General features: G+C 38.7%; 1 protein-coding gene across 1 annotated transcript in view; it reads right to left on the bottom strand.

Moving 5' to 3' along the window:
* The window catches only part of Rab8 (RAS oncogene family member Rab8), a 112,607-nt gene extending 90,720 nt beyond the window's left edge, over nt 1-21,887 (bottom strand). Inside the window, exon 1 of the mRNA XM_067137003.2 lies at nt 21,642-21,887. Coding sequence (XP_066993104.1) covers nt 21,642-21,765 — 124 coding nt within the window. The 5' untranslated portion in view covers nt 21,766-21,887. The remainder of the gene's footprint in view (nt 1-21,641) is intronic.
* Between the last annotated feature and the right edge of the window lie 1,002 nt (nt 21,888-22,889).

The following is a 22,889-nucleotide window of genomic DNA, read 5'->3' as shown; positions in this document are numbered from 1 at the left end:
TCGCGAGAAATTTCGAGAGATCTCGATAGCGCTGTCCCCGCATTGTGCGGCGAGCAGCATGTCGTAGGTCTACAGGTAGTCAGAGCTGAATGTTGTTTGTGCCGAGTATGCGAATAGCCAAACATGGGCCTCCTCAATTTCGTATATACGTGTCAACAAGCGACTAAAGCGTTCATTTCTACCAAGGTCTATTTTGACGCAGTATAACATAATTATAAAGGATACACATTCTGGCATTGTATGCACTGGTAGGTACACGAATGGTACAGAACCGGACGGCTACTGTAGGTACACGTACCTGGATTCTAAGAGGCGTGCATTATTCAAACTAGAGACGAGGCAAGATGCGCCTTGCTGCATATGCAATCACCATTACGCATGAGTGGAATGTGTAATCTAAAATGCTTCAGTTTGCTCCAATTCTTTCGACAGGTAGGTGTACATTGTTATCAGACCCGGCATTCAATAACATATGACCACTGCTCGTGTTTACCGATATTTTGGTGACGAAGGAAATAATTCCTTACATTGTAATATAGTATTCGCGTCATAATTAAGTACTTCAATATATGACGGTGCAGTGTGAAATTGTGTCTAGTTGTACGCAACAACTTGTAGACGATGTCCGAAACGCAATGAAAGTCGTGGATGTCTGTTATTTTTAAGAGATGTCACATAGCACAGCCCACTGTGTTGCTTATTCAAAAGAAATAAAATACATCGGCAGAAATACTTCTGGGATGATCCGGCACTTCCAAACACATAATATCAATGAAGAGGAATCGTCACAGAACACCTCCGGCCTGGTCTGAATCACAAGAAGCTACCCTGCCGACAACGATTGTGAGGCATCCAGCTAGGTTTACATCCTAATAACAGTTATTAACAAATTTTACGGGTTATTCAGCTAAGAAGTCCACCTGACAACTTGTGAACAGTTTAAGATACTGGCATTCTGTATTCACTTTTGTTAATGGTATTAAGGAACTCACAGGTCAACATGCAGTGCTTTCCTAGGCTTTTGACAAAATTTATTGTCACACACATTTCCATAGGAGAACTGTTGATAAGTATCAAGCTTACACTCGTAGTTACTGGGACATCGCACAGCTCGCAGCACACGAGAATCGATCTCGAGAGCGTTGCCCATCACCCCTGCTGAAAGAATTGGAGCAAATTTGGGCATTTTAGATTACACGTTCCACTTATATGCAATGGGGGTTGCATATGTAACAAAGCACATCTTCCCCATCTCAGGTTTGAATAAAGCACGCCTCTAGTATCCAAGTAAATGTACATCCTATCTACAGTTATTCACAATTTATGGATGGTTATTCAACTAAGATGTCCACCCCAAATAAGTCGTGAACAGTTTAAGATACTGACATTCTGTTTTCACTTTTGTTAATGGTATTAAGGGGTTCATAGTTGAACATGCAGTACTTTTCCAGGCTTTTGATAAAGTGTATTGGCTCACACATTTTCATATGGGAACGTTATTTCATGCAATAACTGCCAATGATATACCATCAAGTTTAAAGTCGTAGTTACTGGTACATCGCACAGCTTGCACTACAGGAGAATCGGTCTCAAGTGAGAGCGTTGCCCATCACTAGAGTCTTGAGATGGGATTGTATGTTTTGATAAGTGTGTGGCTATAATGGACTGGAACCTTTATTAACTGACGGAGGAGAGTTCAATTTTTCTTCCTGGGAGTTTTCATTTCTTTCTCCGTGTGGAGTTTTTTTTTATTTGAGATCCCTCTTTGGAATCTAATTATGTTAATATTTTGTGTGAGTCCATAGTGACCAGATGTTTACTTACTATTTTTCGTGTACCTCATGGGAGGGGGTGCCATGTTAGTTTGGATACTTGCACGAATCATCTTTTTGCCTTTGTGTTCATGTCCTTTGGAGATATCCTCTTCTCCCTTAGTTTTATCTTAACTTTTATTCTGAGGATTGTTGTGGAATTGGATTTGTATTTACGGTGTGGGCATAGTTTCTCGCCTGATCAGGATCGTTATTTTCTACTGAATTGCACGCAACGAGATAATTACCACGTAAAATAGTCCTTTTACCTCAGATCTAAGTGGCTTACATGAATGAGATGGAATATCAGTTTTCCATAGATGTGATAAAAAGGATGTGCCTTAATACCACTCTACAGATCTAAATGACCAAACAACGTGTTTAAAGAAGTTGTTGACAGAATCTGTAAGTACATTCCATTGTACTGTGTGTTTGGATTTAGGTGGCATGTCTAAGCCCTAATTTTATTTCCTCCTGAATTTTTCAATTTAATAACCCTATGTGTTACTCTTTATTCCTTCTTTACTCTTAGTAAGTAAAGTCTGTTGTCATTTTGGTACCTCTAGTGGAGGAGAAGGGGTCAATCTTCATTCATTATGTCTGTTCTCGTCAGGGATCTATTTAAGACCTATATGAGGGCGTACAGCACTTCTGCACTCGTCTGTCAGGTTGTCATGCTAGCTCTGCATTTTAACTCTGCTATCAGTTTGTGTGTTTACCTGGGGCATTGGGTTTGGGTGCATATGATACCAGAAATTTTAAGTTTGTCATTCACTGCAAAGAAAAGAGTATACTTTCAGCTAATATTTCAAGTACTAATTGGGAGTTAACCCGCGAGTGGTCGCTATATGAGATTTTCTCTCACATTATTTTGTAATGTGAGTTTACTTCTCAGTGATGCAAGGGAGGTGATTGTTCCCTCATCTAGCTGAGTTTATAAATGTCGTGAGTAAGGCAATTCACATTTGAAGGGTATGCATCCCCTCCTCTAGTCGGAACAAAGATTCGTAGGAGTTTGTGCGCACTGTGTGAGAGGTTCTCTCATCGCGCGACCAGTGGCGTTTGTTTTATGTCGAAAGGGAAACTTTCTCCTGTTGTAGGAGTTAGTATTTGATTTAAGTCGCGCGCAAACACACTCAATTTGCAGTTACTGATAAACAAGTCTTCAAAAATTATGAGTCGAGGAAGAATGCTGGGTAACAGGTGCTGTTACAAACTCCAACTAACTCAAATGTTAGAGAGAAGACCTATTGTACTTTATTCTTGCATTTGTATTGCGACTGTCAGGAAGTTCTATATTAATAACAATGTTATTCATTTTAGGTCCCAATGACTACCTTTTCCGGTTTTTACAGATGCCGAGGTGCTGGAATTTTGTCCCACCAGATTTCTTTTGCATGCCAGTAAATCTACGTCTGACGCATCTGAGCACCTTCAAATACTACCAAACTGAACTACGGTCGAACCTGCCAACTTGGGCTCAGATTCAGCACCTCCACCGTCTGAGCCATTCAGCCTGGCACTCTTGTGAATATTGCGTACTGACATGTGACTGAACTAATGACTAATTTCCATTAAGTAGTAATTTGTTTCTGCATTTTGGCTAATCATTTTTTTTTTAAACCTAAAATGTATAATGCAGACTTTGCGACCCATTTCAGTAATTCATTTCACTCTTACGCCCCACAAAATTGCGGAAGATATTTTTATTTTAAATGAAGTTTAATGTGAGAGAAAGTCTGAAATGGATATTGTGTTTCTGAGAGTCAACTACCATCTAAACACCTTAAGGGAGAAATATAAAGTATACAGTATTTTACACCTAGGACATAAAAGACTCTTCGCGTAAAATTACAACTTAGTACAGAAAACTGTTTTGGAGGGATGAATAATTTAGTTCACGGAGCTAACATCATTTAACACGTTAGCAGTGGAACGTTTAAAAATACTGACTATTTCACACCTAGGATTTAAAATATTTATCCCCTATTTGGAATTTTGTCTTTGTGCGTTAAACCGTTTTGGAGGAAGGAATGAATATATTTGTTTTTGGTTCTTAACTCCCATTTAACTCTCCGAGGGGTGAAATTTGTTTCTAACCTTCTCTTATTTAACACCTAGGATATAATTTGGCATTTTAACTTCACAATTCGAACGGTTTCACATAAACGTATATTTTTTTTAGTCATTCCTCATCCCCCAGTCAAAACCCCTTAGGCGTGTATTGTTTGAAGTCTACTTCTTATTTGTATCTTCATAAAAAGAATTCAACTCCTTATAGACCCCCATAAGTTGATTTGGGTCCCCCAACAAAAAATGCACATTTCTTTATTTTTAAAGGAGATTCCAAATACCAATTTTCACATCCGTAACATCCTTTATTTTTGAGATATAAGTATCCTCATATAAAGAATCAAATGCATTTTCAATTCATTTACCTACCCTTAATTGGATTTTCCAAAAACAAAAGAATACGTGTTTCTTTATTTTTAAATGATTAAAATACAAATTTTCAGGTCTGCAACATCTTCAGTTTTTGAAATATAAGTATCCTCATACAAAGAATTCAACCCCTTTTCAGTCCATTTAAACCCCCCTTAAGTGGATTTTACAAAAACAGAAAAAAATGGGTTTCTTTATTTTTAAAGAAGATTCCTTATACCGAATTTTGCTTCTGTAATATCTTCATATGGTGAAATACCAGCATCCTAACAAAAATAATTCGCCCCACTCTTTCAGTCCTTTTCCCCCCACTTAAGTGATTTTTCTGGAAACAAATTCACCACCCCTCAAGTAATTTTCCAAAAACAAAAAATGTTTTTTTAATTTTTAAAGGAGATTCAAAATGCCAATTTTCACGACTAACATCTTCAGTTTTTGAAATACAATTATCCACATGAAAGGTATTCAACCCACTTTTGACCATTTTTCACCCCCCCATAACAGGATTTTCCAAAAACAAAAAAAATCTGGGTTTCTTCATTTTTAAAGGAGATTCCAAATACCAATTTTCACGTCTTTTAACTGTTCACTTTTCGAGATATAGATACACTCATTTTAAACATTCATCCCCTTAGTGATGGAATATCCAAAAATCGTCCCTTAGTGAGCATCTACATTGTAATATGAATGTATCCCCAAAATTTCATTTCTTTATGTCCAGTAGTTTTGCCTTGGCGATGAATCAGTCAGTCAGGACAAGTTATTATATACACACACACACACACACACACACACACACACACACACACAGATATGCATAGTTAAGAGCAATCAACAAAAGCAATATTAATTTATGGTACCTATATAAATGGTCCGTTATTGGACATTATAAATTTTCCAGCTAACTCATTCCTGGTTGCCAGCGTTTCGCCCTCGTGTGCTAGGTTGGGCTCATCAGTTGGTACCTAGCACACCTATCAAGACGCTGGCTAATGCATAACGTGGAGGCCACTGCGTAGGCTACTTGGAGCCACCGGCAGTGCCAATGCACTATGAGAGACTGTCTCTTTACCAAAAATTGATGCCTGCTTGGCTATCAGATGATATAGATGTTGATTCCCATAGGGAATCTGAAATATTTGTCCCGAATGAGTAAATTAATAATACCAATATAAATGGTCTGTTATTGGACATTACAAATTTCCCAGCTAACTCATTGCTGGTTGCCAGTGTTTTGCCCTCGTGTGCTAGGTTGGGCTCATCAGTTGGTATCTAGCCCACCTACCAAGACGCTGGCTAGTGCATACTGTGGAGGCCACTGCGTAGGCTACTTGGAATCAACATCTATATCATCTGATAGCCAAGCAGGTATCAATTTTTGGTAAAGAGACAAAGTCTCTCATTGTGCATTGGTACTGCCGGTGGCTCCATGTAGCCTACGCAGTGGCCTCCACAGTATGCACTAGCCAGCGTCTTGGTAGGTGTGCTAGGTACCAACTGATGAGCCCAACCTAGCACACGAGGACGAAATGCTGGCAACCAAGAATGAGTTAGCTGGAAAATTTATAATGTCCAATAATGGACCATTTATATTGGTATTATAAATTTACTCATTCGGGAGAAATATTTCAGATTCCCTATGGGAATCAACATCTATATCATTAATTTATGGTACTCGCTGTTCCTTAAAGGAAGGAATTATCTAGTCAACTATACTCGAGCAAGCTTTGTTTTTCACTATCACTGTGTGCAAAATAGGAACTTACTAGTTTTTTAATAGCACCACAGTATCCTGTCACACACCCACACACACACACGCAGAGTGAAGGTTAAACTGCGACTCATGAACGGTGACAGGCCGGATGTCCATCCTCAACAATAATGTTCCAAACTATTTCTATTTTAAGAATTTGAATTTGTCTTCTACTGTGAGTTTGCAATTTTTGTTGAATATATATTTATGTGGCTGAAAGGAAGGTGGATAAACTACATTGTCTCCCTTTTTATAGGAGAATGTATCATGGTAATGAAACTTGTATTTTTGGGTTTCATGTACTTTTTATTTCTCAAAGTTATGTTGATAGTAATTCAGTCACATACAACAGTGACATTTCTTGTGGTAAATTCCTTTCCAATGCCATCTGTCTTAATGTACTATGTATCCTTATAGCCTATATATAGAAGTCTTAATTCCTTACCTGTCAAGTGACATGAAAGCCGAGTGATAAAGCTATGGACTTTACATTGGTGGTTTAAATCGACGCGTCACCAGGAATTTATAACAGGCAAGTTAAATTAGTATAAGATGCAAATATATATGATGCAAATAAATGTGAGATACGATAAGAGAAGAGAGATGCAATGAAGGTGACAGGAGAAGAGGAGTGAAGAGAAAGATGAAAGTAAATCACTAATTTTAGTTTCTTCTCACTTGAAACCCCTACTATCCAGGCAGGTCCCACAAGTATGTTATATATAGACCTGGGATTATAAGGCAAATGCCTACTTCGTTCCTTACGAAATAACATACATCATACATTATCATTATAGACTGTTATGCCTTTCAGCGTTCAGTCTGCAAGCCTCTGAGAATTTACTAAACGTCGCCACAACCCTCGATTTGCAACTAGTGTTGTGGCCTCATTTAGTTCTATACCTCTTACCTTTAAATCGTTAGAAACCGAGTCTAACCATCGTCGTCTTGGTCTCCCTCTACTTCTCTTACCCTCCATAACAGAGTCCATTATTCTCCTAGGTAACCTATCCTCCTCCATTCGCCTCACATGACCCCACCACCGAAGCCGGTTTATGCGTACAGCTTCATCCATCGAGTTCATTCCTAAATGAGCCTTTATCTCCTCATTCCGAGTACCTTCCTGCCATTGTTCCCACCTGTTTGTACCAGCAATCATTCTTGCTACTTTCATGTCTGTTACTTCTAACTTATGAATAAGGTATCCTGAGTCCACCCAGCTTTCGCTCCCGTAAAGCAAAGTTGGTCTGAAAACAGACCGATGTAAAGATAGTTTCGTCTGGGAGCTGACTTCCTTCTTACAGAATACTGTTGATCGCAGCTGCGAGCTCACTGCATTAGCTTTACTACACCTTGATTCAATCTCACTTACTATATTACCATCCTGGGAGAACACACAACCTAAATACTTGAAATTATCGACCTGTTCTAGCTTTGTATCACCAATCTGACATTCAATGGATTCAACAACTATTTGTTTCGCTCTGTTTCTTTCATCTACGTACCAGTCCCTATCTGCCTCGGCCCTTGTTTGGAGCCATTTCTGATAAGCCTTCTTTTTACGTTTACAAGCTGCTCTCACTTCATCATTCCACCTTCGCCTTTTCCCATCTTTACACACAGTTGTTCCTAGGCATTCCCTTGCTGTTTCTACTACAGCATCCCTGTATGCCACCCATTCACTTTCTATATCCTGAACCTGCTTACTGTCTACTGTTCGAAACTTCTCACTAATCATATCCATGTACTTCTGTCTAATTTCCTCGTTCTGGAAATTTTCTACCCTTATTCGTTTGCAGACAGATTTCACTTTCTTTGCCGTAGGCCTAGAGATACTTAGTTCACTACAGATCAGATAGTGGTCTGTATCATCGAAAAATCCGCGTAAAACTCTTACATTCCTAACAGATTTCCTGAATTCAAAGTCTGTTAAGATATAGTCTATTATGGATCTGGTACCCCTAGCCTCCCATGTGTAGCGGTGAATAGCCTTATGCTTGAAGAATGTATTCTTAACAGCTAAACCCATACTAGCACAGAAGTCCAGCAAACGCTTTCCATTCCCATTAGCTTCCATATCTTCCCCACATTTACCAATCACCCTTTCGTATCCTTCAGTTCTATTCCCAACTCTCGCACTGAAATCGCCCATTAGCACTATTCTATCCTTGCTGTTGACCCTGACCACGATGTCACTCAATGCTTCATAAAACTTGTCAACTTCATCCTCATCTGCACCCTCACATGGTGAATACACGGACACAATTCTTGTCCTAATTCCTCCCACTGACAAATCTACCCACATCATTCGCTCATTTACGTGCCTAACAGAAACTATGTTCCGTGCATGAAATAACATGATTTTTTAAAAATATGTTGACGTTTCATGATAAATACCTTACATTAACAGAGTTTTATAGTGCCCTAAAATGCCTATTTGGACCTTTAGAGCCTATTTTACTATTTTAGTGCCTAAAGCCCCATTCACAATGCAAACATAACGTAACGTAAACTTAAAATTAACGTTAACTTAGAAGTTAGCGGCCATCTTATCTAATGGATCCATTCACAATGCGCCGACGTAAACTTAACTGCGAGTCCGTAAAATTAAGGGATTGCAAACTCCAAGCTCTTGCGGTTAATTTTACGTTAACTTTAAGAACCAGCCAATCAGAGCAGAGGTAAACATTGTGTGTTGTGCACGATATAATGACTTCTTTCGGCGAAACACTTGTAATTCTCTTTCAAAATAGTCTTTGTGTATAGGCTATGTATGATAGAAGGAAAAAGAATTACAAATACGCTGTACCGAAAAATAATAGGTGGAAATTAATATCCTGTAGTAATTAAATCTGACAAATGGTGGGGGACAAGCTCGCAGCGCTGGCAAACGGACGAGAGACAATCCCTGTCATAAATAAAACAGTGTCCCTGTATATTTCTTAACATTATGATGGACTACTAGTTTACGAAAACGATATTATCCAAACAAATAGATCCAAACATCTCATCGGGGTGTGATAGATAGGGTCATAGATGTCGGTAAAGGATACCTTACATTTCTTTTTATTACAAAAGGGGAAGCAAATCGTAAGAAAGGCAAACAGTTCAAGTTTCATCCGCATGCCCAAAACGAACTGATGAGGGTCATTTCTTACAGTAGATTACCGAAATCGCCCTGAGATAACCTTCTTTGATTCAAGGGATGAACCCATTTTCTGCACTGTTGTTTAGATCGCTTTTTCAGGTACCGTAGGCCTACACAGCTCCCAGGAGCAAAGCAATAGATGTTTGAAGTAATACGAATTCCGCTACCACGTTGTTTGATTCCATCGAGGTACTGAAATATAAAACTGCGAGATAGCCCAAAACCTGACTTCCGTACTAAATAACATGGCAGTGTTTTGATTGGCTGCTGTGTACTCTTTACGTTAATGTTACGTTCCTCCATTGTGAATACCACAAATTTTACGTTAATTTTACGGTTACGTTACGTCGTTAAGTTTACGGTTACGTTTGCATTGTGAATGGGGCCTAAAAATGCCTATTTTCTACATTTAAAATAAAATTCAACTTCTATAATTTTTACAATCACACAATGGATATCCTGAAACGAACAGAACAGGAGAGGGTGGGTTTTTCACAGAAATGTGCTCTTCCCAGACAACTGTCACCAAAGGAATGCTGAGTGGAGGTGGAGGATTAGCTCAGAAGAACAACGAGCAGGTAGTAAAGGACGTACTGTGTCGAGTGACGGGGTGAGGGGGGGAGATTATCTAGGAAGAACAAGGAGCAGGTAGTAAGAAGGGACATTCTGTGTCAAGTCTCCAGTGAAAGAACATTTGTTTAAGTGAATATAGTTCATGTCTAAAACAAAATCATCTAAGAGTGCACTTATACAACAATGGCTTGTACAATTTCCAGGGATGACTTTTGATGGCAAGATTATTTTCTGCCAGTACTGCAATAAACAGGTATGTGCATATATCGTAAATTTCATATTAATCTAAAACTAAGGTTTTGATATTGTATTGGCTCCTCTAATTAATTGTAGAGACCTAGTCCAGACGACCTGGGTTCGATTTCTAGTACCGGCAGTAATTTAGAAATCTATGAGGTCTGGAACGGTGTTGACCCAGCATCGTGAGGACAATTGAGAAGCTACAGTGGTCAGGGGTCACGGAGGCAAGGCAATACGGCTGAGGGATGTATCGTGCTGACCACACTCCACCCATTATCTGCAGGCCATGAGCTGGGCAGCAACCGTTATTGAAAGCCAAGGCCCTTTGGGGACTGTAGTGTTCTTGTTCTTAATTAACTTTAGAGTAATAATGGCTTAATTTAAATAGTACAAAATTACAAATTTTATTCAATAGCTCACCTTTTCTATTCCTCATCTAAGTCTCTAATTGACATCACTTTATTGTGTTTTAGATTTCACATGAGAAAAAATGCCACCTTCAGCAGCATGCAGATACTGCCAGTCACAAAGCGAAAGCAGCCATGAAAAGTAACATTAGACAGACTCTGCTCACACAAACTATATCTCCTACAACCCATAATGGTTTCTATGCTGATATGTGTAGAGCCCTAGTTGCAGCAAATATCCCCTGGAATGCTGTGCATAATCTGGTTTTCAGAGATTTTTTAGAGAAATACACCAAGCAGCACATCCCATCAGCATCTACATTAAAGAAGAACTACTTAGATATTTGTTACAATGAGGTCATTTTGTCAATCAGGGAGGATATTGGGGAGTCTTGCATATGGTTGTGTGTGGACAAAACCACCGACTCTGTGGGCAGGTACATTGCTAACCTTATAGTAGGAAAACTGGAACCCAATCAGGCATCTACCGCTCACCTTCTTTGCTCTAAACAGCTTGAGAAAGTCAATAGTCAAAGCATTGCGTACTTCATCAACTAGGGGTTGCAATTGTTGTATCCTGGGAGTGTTGATGATTCTAAAGTCCTTCTCCTTGTCTCCGATGCTGCTTCCTACATGATTGCCACTGCACCTCTCCTCAAAACTTTCTATCCTTCTTTAATTCATGTTACTTGCATGGCCCATGCCTTGCATAGACTCGCAGAAACAGTTAGGGCCGAGTTTCCTGCAGTAAATACTCTCATTGCAACAATGAAGAAAGTGTTCTGTAAGGCTCCATCAAGAATACCCATCTTTCGAGAGAAACTCCCCTCTATTCCCCTTCCACCACAGCCAATCATCACCCGTTGGGGTTCCTGGATGGAAGCTGCCCTGTATTATGCAGAACATCTTGAGGAAATCAAGACTGTGATAGACAATTTGCATTTAACGGACAACTCTGCATGTGTGTCGTCTGTCAAAGAGCTGTTAAATGATTGTTCCAGTGTTCAGAGAGACATTGCGTATATTCAGGCAAATTTTTCATTTCTTCCAGTCACCATTACAAAAATGGAGGAAAAAGGAAACTGTCTCAAACAGCAATTTTCTGTAATTGAGGAAGCTGAGAATAACATACAAAGTGCTAGGGACAAGGTAGGGGACAAAATAAGAGACAAGTGGTCTAGTGTACTGCAGAAGAACTCAGGTTATTCAGTGCTGAAAAGGGTACATCAGATAATGGATGGGGAAAAGGTAGACTTACCAAGTGAAATTGAATTGAAAAATGTAGATAAATTTTCCTATGCCCCTCTAACATCTGTGAGTGTGGAGCACACTTTTTCTGCTTTCAAAATGATTTTAACAGAAAAAAGACACAGCCTGACTGTGGAAAATTTGGAGAAGATTATTGTTATGTACTGTAAAGCAAACTACGAATGAAAGTACTGTAGGAATGTTCCTCACAAATAATAAACACATACTCCATTCGCGTTTATGCCGTTATTGGATGCCTACAGTGCTGTAATTGTGTACAGTGATTTTAGTATTAAGGTTTTAGATCAGTACTGATAATGGTATATCATATAATCCATAACTTTTTTTGTCACATTACTTTTTATATTGTTTTTGAAAAATGTCTTTTCTAATTATGTCTTAATTTTGCAGTTATTTCGGTTAAGAATAGGGATACCACATTAGTTAAAGTAAAAAAGTATCACGTTACAGTTTAAGTGTATATTGTAATATTTTAAACTATTTCCTGCCTATCCACACATTTTTAAAACATATTTTAAATGCCTGTTTTCTCTTTTAAAAGCCTATTTACTTGTTTTAAAAGCCTATTTTAGGCACCTAAAACTAATTTTTTTAGAGCCTAAAATCCCAGGTCTAGTTATATATGTGCTGGTACATTCTGGCCTTGTTCCAAGGCTGCTTTGTGGCAGCTAACCTCCGGGCCTATGCCCCTAGACCCCATTTGATTGTAATGCAAGTCTGGGACGTACACTAACAAACCAATGGTGGTGTTACTGTCACCCGGGGAACAACGCCCCCAGGCCCTCTTTGCTTACCATGCAAGTCTAACTTTTGTCCACTCTCCACAGAATGCACAACTGTGCAGTGTAGGCACCAAGTTGGCAGCACTGTTTAGTGTATTGTGACAGTGTCCCAAGCCATGACAGGTTGGATCACTTTTGCAAACCTGCAGTCTAATCTTTACTCTGTACCTAATTAAAACCAAAACAGCTCCCTTCCTGTTCCTAGCACTTTCTTTTCCCATCACTGGCAGCAGTAACCTACCTGAGTTAGTGCAACAAACTACTAGCAAATAAAACAAAGTCTGACGTATGAAGCAGCCATGAAGGCAAACTATTCAGGTTCTTCTCCAGTTCTTAACATTTATTTGTCCCTCTTATGTGTTGCAGTATATCTTTACTTTTAATTTTAAGAGTGCCAAAAGGAAAACTACTCTGTGTATTCATAGACCACTAAAGCATTCAACATGATCAACAGAAGAAAAGTAATATCAAAACTATAGCAACTTACCAGAGAAGACCACTCGCTCTCCAAGACTGTAAAGGATATTCAAACCTACCACAAGTTCTCAATCAACAATTCCATAGCAGCAACACAAGACCTAAAGTAGACAAATGGGGTACTACATCACTTCATCGCCTTCAGCGTTGCTACATCTGACATCAGCAAGGCAATACAGTGGGCTACAAAGTCAACCACACTATACGCAGGTGATAAGCTCCTTATTTCCACCTGCACATAGGACATTCAGCTCGCCCTGAACACCTTGGTACTATGCGTAAACGAAAATAGCTTGACAGGAACAAGAAAAAGACTACAAATGATCTTCTGAAAAGGAGGAAAACCCACAAATACCTAGGCATCACATAACAGACCATGAACTCCTCTAATAGACTGCATGTAAATAAGAAAACAGCTGTTGTAAAAGCCATGCATAGAATTAAAAAGATCACAACACAGACCCTACAAACAGCAATGAATCTTTCCAGGGCAAAGATTGTACCAAACTTGATTTAATTAGGCTGAAAATGAGGTCTATCCATGAGCAAAAACTTAAAAGCTCACTACCTGAAAGCAGTCCTAGACTTGTTGAGGTTTCCATCTTCAAGACTTGTCAATGAGCTCACAAGGAAACTTTCCTAACGGATGACCTAAAATCCACAAGAGGTAGCCAGAAAGCTGGAGGATGAGAAGAAAAAGAAGAGAATGGAAATATGGCCAATTTTACTCGACATACACAATGATGGATAGAGACTGGACAGGTCCCAACCAAAAACTACGTCATATACCAACACGACTGGCCGTGCACAGCTTCCTCACAAGATCTGTACTAAGACATACTTTCATGAGCTACATTTGCTCCATCCAACTGGGTTTCAAGATTCTATCATACAATCATGTCGCAAACACTTATAATCTAATGACATCTTGCAGAAGCAAGATGTACACATCAAATGAATATAAAAGTACAGGGCCATACACAAGTCTTTCCTAAGTAAGCTTGCATTTTACATGAATGTTTATAGTCATAGCCACAGAAACTATAGTTTTATGTGAAACATGATTCCATGAACTCTTATATTTATATATAAAGACATCACAAAGTGTGGGCTTATATGTGTAATGATTGGACCAAGAAAATTACAGTGGAACACTGGTCTTCTGAGCCTAATTCAGTGGGTTAGATCCTGGGTCAGTCTGCTGCATATCTCCTCATTGTTTTTGTCCTCTACAGGACACGGTAACTTCACGAATAAATCTTCTCCAAGTGTGTGTATGTGTGTGTGCACGCGCGCGCGTGCATGTGTGTGATTAGCCATGTGGATTTTGGGTTTGAAACTTAATGTAGTATAATTTACAATGTGTGTAATTCAGTGCATCGAAGGGCAACCTTTTAAGTGCGAGCTTTCTAAAATGCTCACATTCACCAGCTATCCTACAGAGTTTGCTCTTACCACGTGGCTGAAGAAGCTCTCTGCTTCTTGCATGATTCTAGTGGATGGGTGGGCTGAGATTTGAAGTTCTTTCAGTATAGTGTCATTAGCACAATGTCCATAGAATGCATAGCATCCTTCTGTGCTATATAAAGTGCCCAAATACACCAGCTTCATACTGATAGATTTACCAGCACAAAATAACGCATTCAGGGCAAAATATCCAGCACTTTGGTGTCTCCAAAAGCCATAAAAGCAGTTGGTGAGAAAAAAAAAAAAGAGTATTCTTCAACAAACATTTTTCTTACAAATCTTTAAAAAGCCAAGCTGACTTGGGTTCGACATAATACTGGCTTGCACAAACGATAAGGCCAAAGATGTATTAATTATGAATTTAATGAATGTGGCCAAAGGCCAATACGATTAACCTAATCAGGGGTAAAAAATTTGAACAACAGCGATTCCACTCGTAATTTACAGTTCTTGACATGATACCGGTCACAGTATTTCTTGCATAACATAGGAATACAGTCTATATTTTGATTGCAAAAAGATTTGGTTGTGCATAGTTTATGGTGGAAACTATGTACGGCAAAGCATGTGACTATCTTTAAGTCTTACTTTGTTCCTTTCCAATCTGTCATTAACATAGCATTTGTTGCATAAAATTACCTCCAGATTTCACTTCTCTTGCATTGCCTCCATTCAAGCACTTCGGTTTGAGTTGACAATAGGTGGCTGATGGTATATACAGTATATTCTGAGGTCTTCTATTAGGAAGGATTCCCTTGTTAATACATAGACTAATCTTGAGGGCATATATTTTGATATATATTTACTTATGAAAAGCACAAAAATAGTTAAACTGGTACATGAAATATCACATTAAGAGTATAGTACACGCACCTTTTAGTGATACATGGACACCCCAGTGCTTAAAATGTATTGTGTTTTATTTGTATATAATACCTTATTTATATTTTTAAGTTTCTCAACACTCTGACACGAAATAAATAAATACCCCAGTGCTGAAGCGGTCGACCTCGGTTATCTTCGATATTCGTATTGGCAACCTTTGAAACACAAACTATGAATCACTTATGCATCGGTGTGCGACATCTGGCGTACACTTTACGTACTAGTACTATTGTTTACACAGCAAAGCCAAACTACAGAATTCATGCTAGGAACAAGATCTGCATTGAGAAATCTATATATATAAAATTGGATGTTGGTATATTTGTAATTAATGGGCTCAAAAACTACTGGACCGATTAAGCTGAAATTTTCACACTCTGTTCTTATTACATCTGAGAGGGATTATGAAGTGGTTTGAACGAAATCTGATAGGTAGTTTTATTATTATGATTAATTTTATGTAATTTTATTAAATTGCAAAGCAGCACCAGGATTGAATCGACTTGATGGACAAATTGTCGCTAGGCAACTACAGCTTACGCTACATCCTGACAGTCTGTTAAGAAATGCTGTATATAGGAGGATGGGAACATGTCACCATGGTTTATAAAGTACCATCCCTTGCTAGGAGCTTCATGAATGACTGTGGCTGTTATTTGAAAACACCAATCCAACATGCCGTGATCGAGACGTACTTTCAATATATAGGACCAACTTTGATAGGTCTGCCCCGTTTGAAGAATGTAGCTCTCTATTAGATGTGTAAAATATTTAAGAAACTGTGAAACATAAAATATCAAGAGTGGAATGACACGAGTTATCACCCACTCCTAACGAAGAGCAACTGGGGGTTCCCAACGAGCAAAGGCGAGTCTATGTAATCTCTATATATATCTATATACATCAATGTCATCGTATGTGGATATTTATGTGTTACATCTCCTAAACCACTGGAACGATTTCAAGCAAACTTGGTACACATGTGACTTAGTATCAAAAGACAAACTTCGTGGGGCAAAGACACCACAAGCACCCTTAAATGCGAGTGGTGGTGGTAGGGGGACGAGGGGCGGATTTATAAAAATAATCGATAATAGCATCGAATCCATATTCGGGGTCGCTGCGATGAATAGTGAAACTCCAGATATTTGAAAGTCCAAGTTCAGCCCCCTTTGGGGTGGGGGAGGGGAAGTGAGATATAAAATAATCGAAAGTAGCGTCGAATCCATAGCTCTTGGTATTGCTGGGATGAAGTGACACTCCGGATTTTGTATCCCTTAGGGGTGGGGGTCGAAGGGGAGATATAAAAATAATCGAAGATAGTATTTAATCCATTGCTTTTGGGGTCACTGAGATGAAGAGTGACACTCTGGATTTTTAACGTCCAATTTCATCCCTGTCTGGGGTGGGGGCGAGTGAGATATAAAAATTAATCGAAAATAGTGTCAAATCCATAGTTTTCGGGGTCACAGAGATGAATAGTGACAATGCGGATTTATTTAAGTCCTATTTCAGCTCCCTTTGGGTTGGGGATGAGATATAAAAATAATCGAAAATAGTGTCGAATCCATTGTTCTCGGGGTCGCTGAGATGAATAGTGTCACTCCGGACTTTTTATCACTTACGGGTGGGGGTCGAAGGGGGTGATATGAAAATAGTGTTGAATCTATAGCTTTCCCGGCCGCTGAGGTGAATAGTGTAATTCCAGATTTTTAAAAATCCAAGTTCAGTCCCCTTTGAAATGGGGGTGAGGGTGGGAGTGAGATAAATATACTGTAATAAAAAATAGTGTCGAATCCACATTTCTCTGGGTCTCTGAGATGAGTAGTAACACTATGGATTTTTTAAAGTCCAATTTCAGCCCCCTTTGGGGTGGGGGCGAGGAGGGAGTGAATCCATAGTTCTCGGGGGCATTGAGATGAATAGTGACACTCTGGACATTTTATCCCTTACAGGTAGGGGTTGAGGAAGGGGAGAGGTATAAAATAGTCGAAAATAGTTTTGAATCCACAGTTTTCGGAGTTACTAAAATGAATAGTTACACACCAGGTTTTCTGAAGTCCATATTCAACACCCTCTAACACCCTCTGGGGTGGGGGGCGAGGGGGTAGCGACACAAAAATAATCAAAAATAGTGTCGAATCCATAGTTTCCGTGGTCACTGAGATGAAAAGTGACACTCCGGATGTCGTATAAGACCAAGTTAAGCTCCAATCGGCAAGGGCGAGAGAAGTGATGAAGAAATAAAAATGTCCAAATGACCCTCGTATTATGGATGTTTGTGTGTTGTTCCAGCATGTGTGTCAACTAAACTTGGTAAAAATATTACCGACTATCTGGAAAAAAATACCGTGGGTGCAAGGCAGCCCTAGAAGCCCAAAGAAGGGGGCGAAACATAATTATTATAACTAAAAACGACCTATATTAGTGTTGAATCTATACTTCTCTGGACTACGGGGAGGTATGGTAACCCTAGCACCCCTAGCTGTTGGGTGGGAGGGGCTGAGATGTAAAAATCGAAAATAGTGTCGAGTCCATAGTTTTCGTGGTCACTAAGAAGAATAGTAGATCAGATGTAAGGCTTTTCAGGCGTTTGGTCTATTAACCAGCGTTTCTTCTTAGGTCTGACACTAGACTCATCAGAGTGGGATGTGTTAGACCCTACCCACTGACGCTGGGGTGTATGCAGGTGAACTTATCAGAAGCCCATTATAAGAGGCACAGTCTGATAACTGCATATGGGAGATAAATCTCCACAATGGAATTATTGCCCACCTAGCAATTCCAAATGGAACATTCTAAGTTCCCATGGAGGGAATTAGATATTTTTCACCATAAGAGCATGTCAAAAACAGATCAGATGTAAGGCTTTTCAGGAAGAAGAATAGTGACTCTGGACGTCGCTGAAGTCCATTTTCAGCCCCCATCTGCATGGAGATGAGATGGGATTGAAAGGAAATTGCCCAAAACGACTGAAATTACGGATGTATAAGCGTTTCTTCCAACATAGCCCACATACAAAATTAGTACACATATTTCTTACTATCTAAAAAAATACTGTTCTGTAAAACACCCCTAGAACTCCTAGCGGACGTGGTGCAATATGAAAATAAACCAAAATGACAGATATTAATGTCGAATACCATCGTTTACGAGGTCGCTGAGTTGAACTGTGATACTCTGGATGGTTAAGTCTTACATATGGGTGTATGTGGGCATGTTCCAGAATAGCTCTTTTTTTTTTTTTTTTTTGCTAATTGCTTTACGTCGCACCGACACAGATAGGTCTTATGGCATGATGGGACAGGAAAAGGCCAGGAGTGGGAAGGAACGGCCGTGGCCTTAATTAAGGTACAGCCCCAGCATTTTCCTGGTGTGAAAATGGGAAACCACGGAAAACCATCTTCAGGGCTGCCAACAATGGGGTTCGAACCTACTATCTCCCAAATACTGGATACTGGCCGCACTTAAGCGACTGCAGCTCTCAAGCTCGGTCAGGATAGCTCTCAACAAATCTTGGTACACATATGACTTACCACCTGGAAGAATAATACTATGGAGTTAAAAAAAATATACCAACCCCCACTGGGGGTGGGGAATGGGAGGAAATGGCATTTGACAATAATAGAGAATAACCCATATTAAAGTCAAATCCAATGTTTATGCGTCGCTGAGATGAATTGTGACGCTCTGAATACCATATAAGTACACGTTCAGCCTCCATTGAGACAAGAGGAAGAATGGGGTTTGATAGTAAATAGTCTAAAATGACCGAGATTAATGCTGAATCCACTACTTTTGGAGTCACAAGGCTAATTGGCGACAGTCTCAAAGAGAGTTGAAATCGTGTAGATCATATCTATAGCGCGACTAATACATACATGTAGTTACCCCTTAATAATTCCCAGTCAATTCGAGCTTCTACAAGGATAAAGTTTTACTTGATGATTAAATAATCGAAAACCTGAAATCAAACGCATCTAAATAACTCTAGATGTTAAAAATCAATATCCCAAAAAGGAATTCTATAAAAATTCACTTTGCACATAACTATTAATACTGACCTGAAAAGTATACATTCAAAAACCAATCGAGCAAGGACGGGTACTATAGCTAGTGTTATATAATGTTAATGTATGTGTGACACAGCTGCTGGCATAAGATAATAAATGTTTAGAAAATTCATTTTGATTGATCATATTATCGATTAAATTCAGATTTCATTTCCATTCAGCTGGCAGTATAACCAGAATCGAGAGAGCTCCCTCCTTACTCCTCACCCCCGTACAAAGTAATATTGCTAAAAGGTGTGAGGACTATACATGTTACTCTCCTTTAATAGGTAACAGACACATCAAATCCGGGAACAGCAGTATTAAGACCTTTTAAGTTTGAATTCCTTTATGCATGCACATTCTCTCACTCTCCACACAATTGTTGAATTGGCAAAGTCTTGATTTCAATCCCATATGCAATCGGACACGACAAGACCACAGGTTATCAAAGATTTCACACATACAAATAAAACAGCCCAATGATCAAAGCCTTCAACGCATCCAGTAAAATGGAAAATGGCAATAGAAGTAATAAAAATAAATCAAAATCCTGTAGTATTTTTAAAAATAAAAATGCATGCAGAACCTATTTCCAAAGGATGTAAGTTAAATGACATTAGCTTATTTATTATACAGCCTTTAATGTCTGGAATGTCCAAAGACATGTTCATTTCACCTGGTGCAAGTCATTCTATTTATGTCCATGGGCGACCTGCATGTTATTATGATGGTCAGGTAGGGAGAGGGTAACCCAGTATTGGTACATAGTCTACTCCTGTCAAATAACACCAAGACTTTATGTCCTACACTGATGGATGCATAGTGAACTGCGTCATATGTCCTCACTCCATACGAATACTGTGGAGGGGTTTGGAATCAAATTCAAGGTTTATACCACCTCTCCTACTCTGCTGACCAACATTCTGATGATGAAAATTTTTCTACAAATGGGTCTCAAACAGGCTAACGACAGTGTAAGACCATATAGACTTGACACCTTAACTATCATGGCCACCAGGCGGGCAATACATAGCTAAGCGAGTGGAAGCAACAGGCCCTACCAATCTCAGCTGGAGCCTCATGATTAACACACATGGTGCTACGACACGAGTATGAAATTCCTTCTACTTTGTTAAGCTAGTAGCCTATCACGTATGCCTAGATAATGAAAGAATAGACAAACATTTCTCAATTATATCATACAACATTAGCTTTAAGACTACCCTCTAACAGGGATCTTCATGCTGTAACTAATCATAAGATGTCACTAACCAACCAACCAAACAACCAAAAAGTAACATTAAGATCATAATTGGAGGGTAGGCTTCACAAACGCAAACAAGTAGGTTTACCACAAAATCTAGATTCATGACACTTTCAGTAACATCACGGACCTTTATAAGTAAATAAAACAAACCTCTTTATTGCATCCAAGATCTGAACTCAAGAGTATCCTATAAAGAGATTGAGCTTCTAAAGAACAAACTTTGACTCTTAGCAGTATACTCGAAGATTAATTAGAATTAGCATTGTGTCAATTAAAGTGAATATCTAATAGCACCAACAAGTCTCAACATAAAATTTGACAAAATGCTACAAAGGAAGTTATACTCGATCTTTGGGTGCTCACCCCACTTTTAGTTTTTAAGACATTCACCCCGTGAAGATCAGTCGTCGTCGTCGTCCCCCTCTACCCCCTTACCTGCAATGAACAATTATATACTTAAATGTACGCACAAATATTGCTGAATGCCATCAAATGATATGTTAATTCAGGTAGTAAGGTCATTACTTCTCATTAATTATATTGTTAAAGGGTGACAGTTTACTAAATTACACACTATCAATATTGTGACTTTCATGATAATTCATATCAATGGAAGCGGTTAACATTATTTTAGTTTGTTTTTACGGGGAGAATGTGCTTGGATTGTTACATAACCTCTTACAGTGCCGACCTGTCAAAGTAGCTTCATGTCACTGGAGCTACTTCGAAATTTAGGGGCCTGTTATTAGGAATGTATGAAAGATTGTAATAAGAAAACAAAATCCAGAAAAAACACTGATAACCTACAATGCGAAATGACTGCCACAAGCACGAAATCATTTTGTCTACCTATTCAACACACTTGACGAGATCCTAAACCATATAGCTGTTTAAGTTTAGAGAGCAGAGATTTAATGCAGTATTCCCGAAACCAAAAGCAGTCACAACGTCATTTGCAAAATATTATATAAGATAAACATTAACAAGGTATGTCAAATGTGCTATTATTGTTCTCAGAACTATCCCTGGATAGACATTTAAATAAAATAAACTGTTATGTCTCACCTATAGTTGAAATAAATGTTGTGTTGAATGCATCTTCCGAAAATCTGAACAACACGCATGTTTTACCAACACCTGAATCGCCGATTAAAAGTAATTTAAATAAATAATCATATGTCTTTGCCATCGTATCTACTTTAACGTCCTGCTAAAGGGTACAGTCATGGCCTCCGTCGATTACACTTGGATATGCAGTTTGATAGACAGAGTCAGAGACAGGAACTTACAGGAAGGCCTAGGGTGCCCTTAGCAAAATGTATCTAAGAATATTAATCACTTGCATTACGTGACGTACCCATGTAGAACCTCCGAGACATAAAATAGGCCATAAATATTTAAAAATGACAGCTTCATAATAATTGAACGACCAACAATGAACTTGTGCATCGCAGTGTTTAGATATCCTAGGTAGGCACTGGATTCACTTTGTCATACCTACGTAATGCAGTTTCTTTAATACTGCAGAACATAATATTTTGATTGGTTATTTGATGTGCAGATTCACGGTCTTTAACTTCTCTTTCTATCTGTCAATAATGCAATAGTAATCTTTCTTTCTAAAGTTTTCACTTTTACTATGGAGATGTATAGAGATTTTGGATTGACCACATGGATCCGGAAAAAGTACAAATAAAATCAATTTTTAACACACAATAAGTAAACGAAAATACTCATAAACTCCAAGCAAGGGTCAATGTTCTGGGCAAGAAAAGTACATGCATGTTAGCTCATGTGAAGTTCGAATTAAGAAAGATGAACCAACACAAACCACCCGAATGAAAAATAATGTCAAGAAAACTAAGAAAAAGCAAAGGCAGAGCCATCTACAGTCAAAACAGTCAGGCACGCTTGGCAGCGCTGTACCTATCTGTCAAGTGGAGGCCGAGAGAAAAGGGGGCGTGTCCGACTTTGAATGACTTCACCCATATTCACTACATTTAGAACAACACAATGGTTATGATAAATGTACACTCTTCGTAAAATGATACTAAGAAACACACACATCAATAAATTACAGTAATTCACTGAAGTTAGAAATACACATTTTACATGAATAAAAACAAAACACTTCAAGAACAAGCTCAATTATTGTGGAGCGTTAACATCAAATGAATGATGTATGCCATTCATATAATTCTCTTTTGCTTACTTTTTCACTCTATTCAGTTCCTTCATTAGCTGTTTTCTAGTTTCTCTATTCTCCCTACTTCTTTGTTTTTCCTGTTTACTATTCTACATTTTCTTTTTAAT

This window comes from Anabrus simplex, chromosome 1 (genome assembly GCF_040414725.1).
Source record: "Anabrus simplex isolate iqAnaSimp1 chromosome 1, ASM4041472v1, whole genome shotgun sequence".
NCBI lineage: Eukaryota > Metazoa > Arthropoda > Insecta > Orthoptera > Tettigoniidae > Anabrus > Anabrus simplex.
This window is presented reverse-complemented; position numbering and strand designations above follow the sequence as displayed.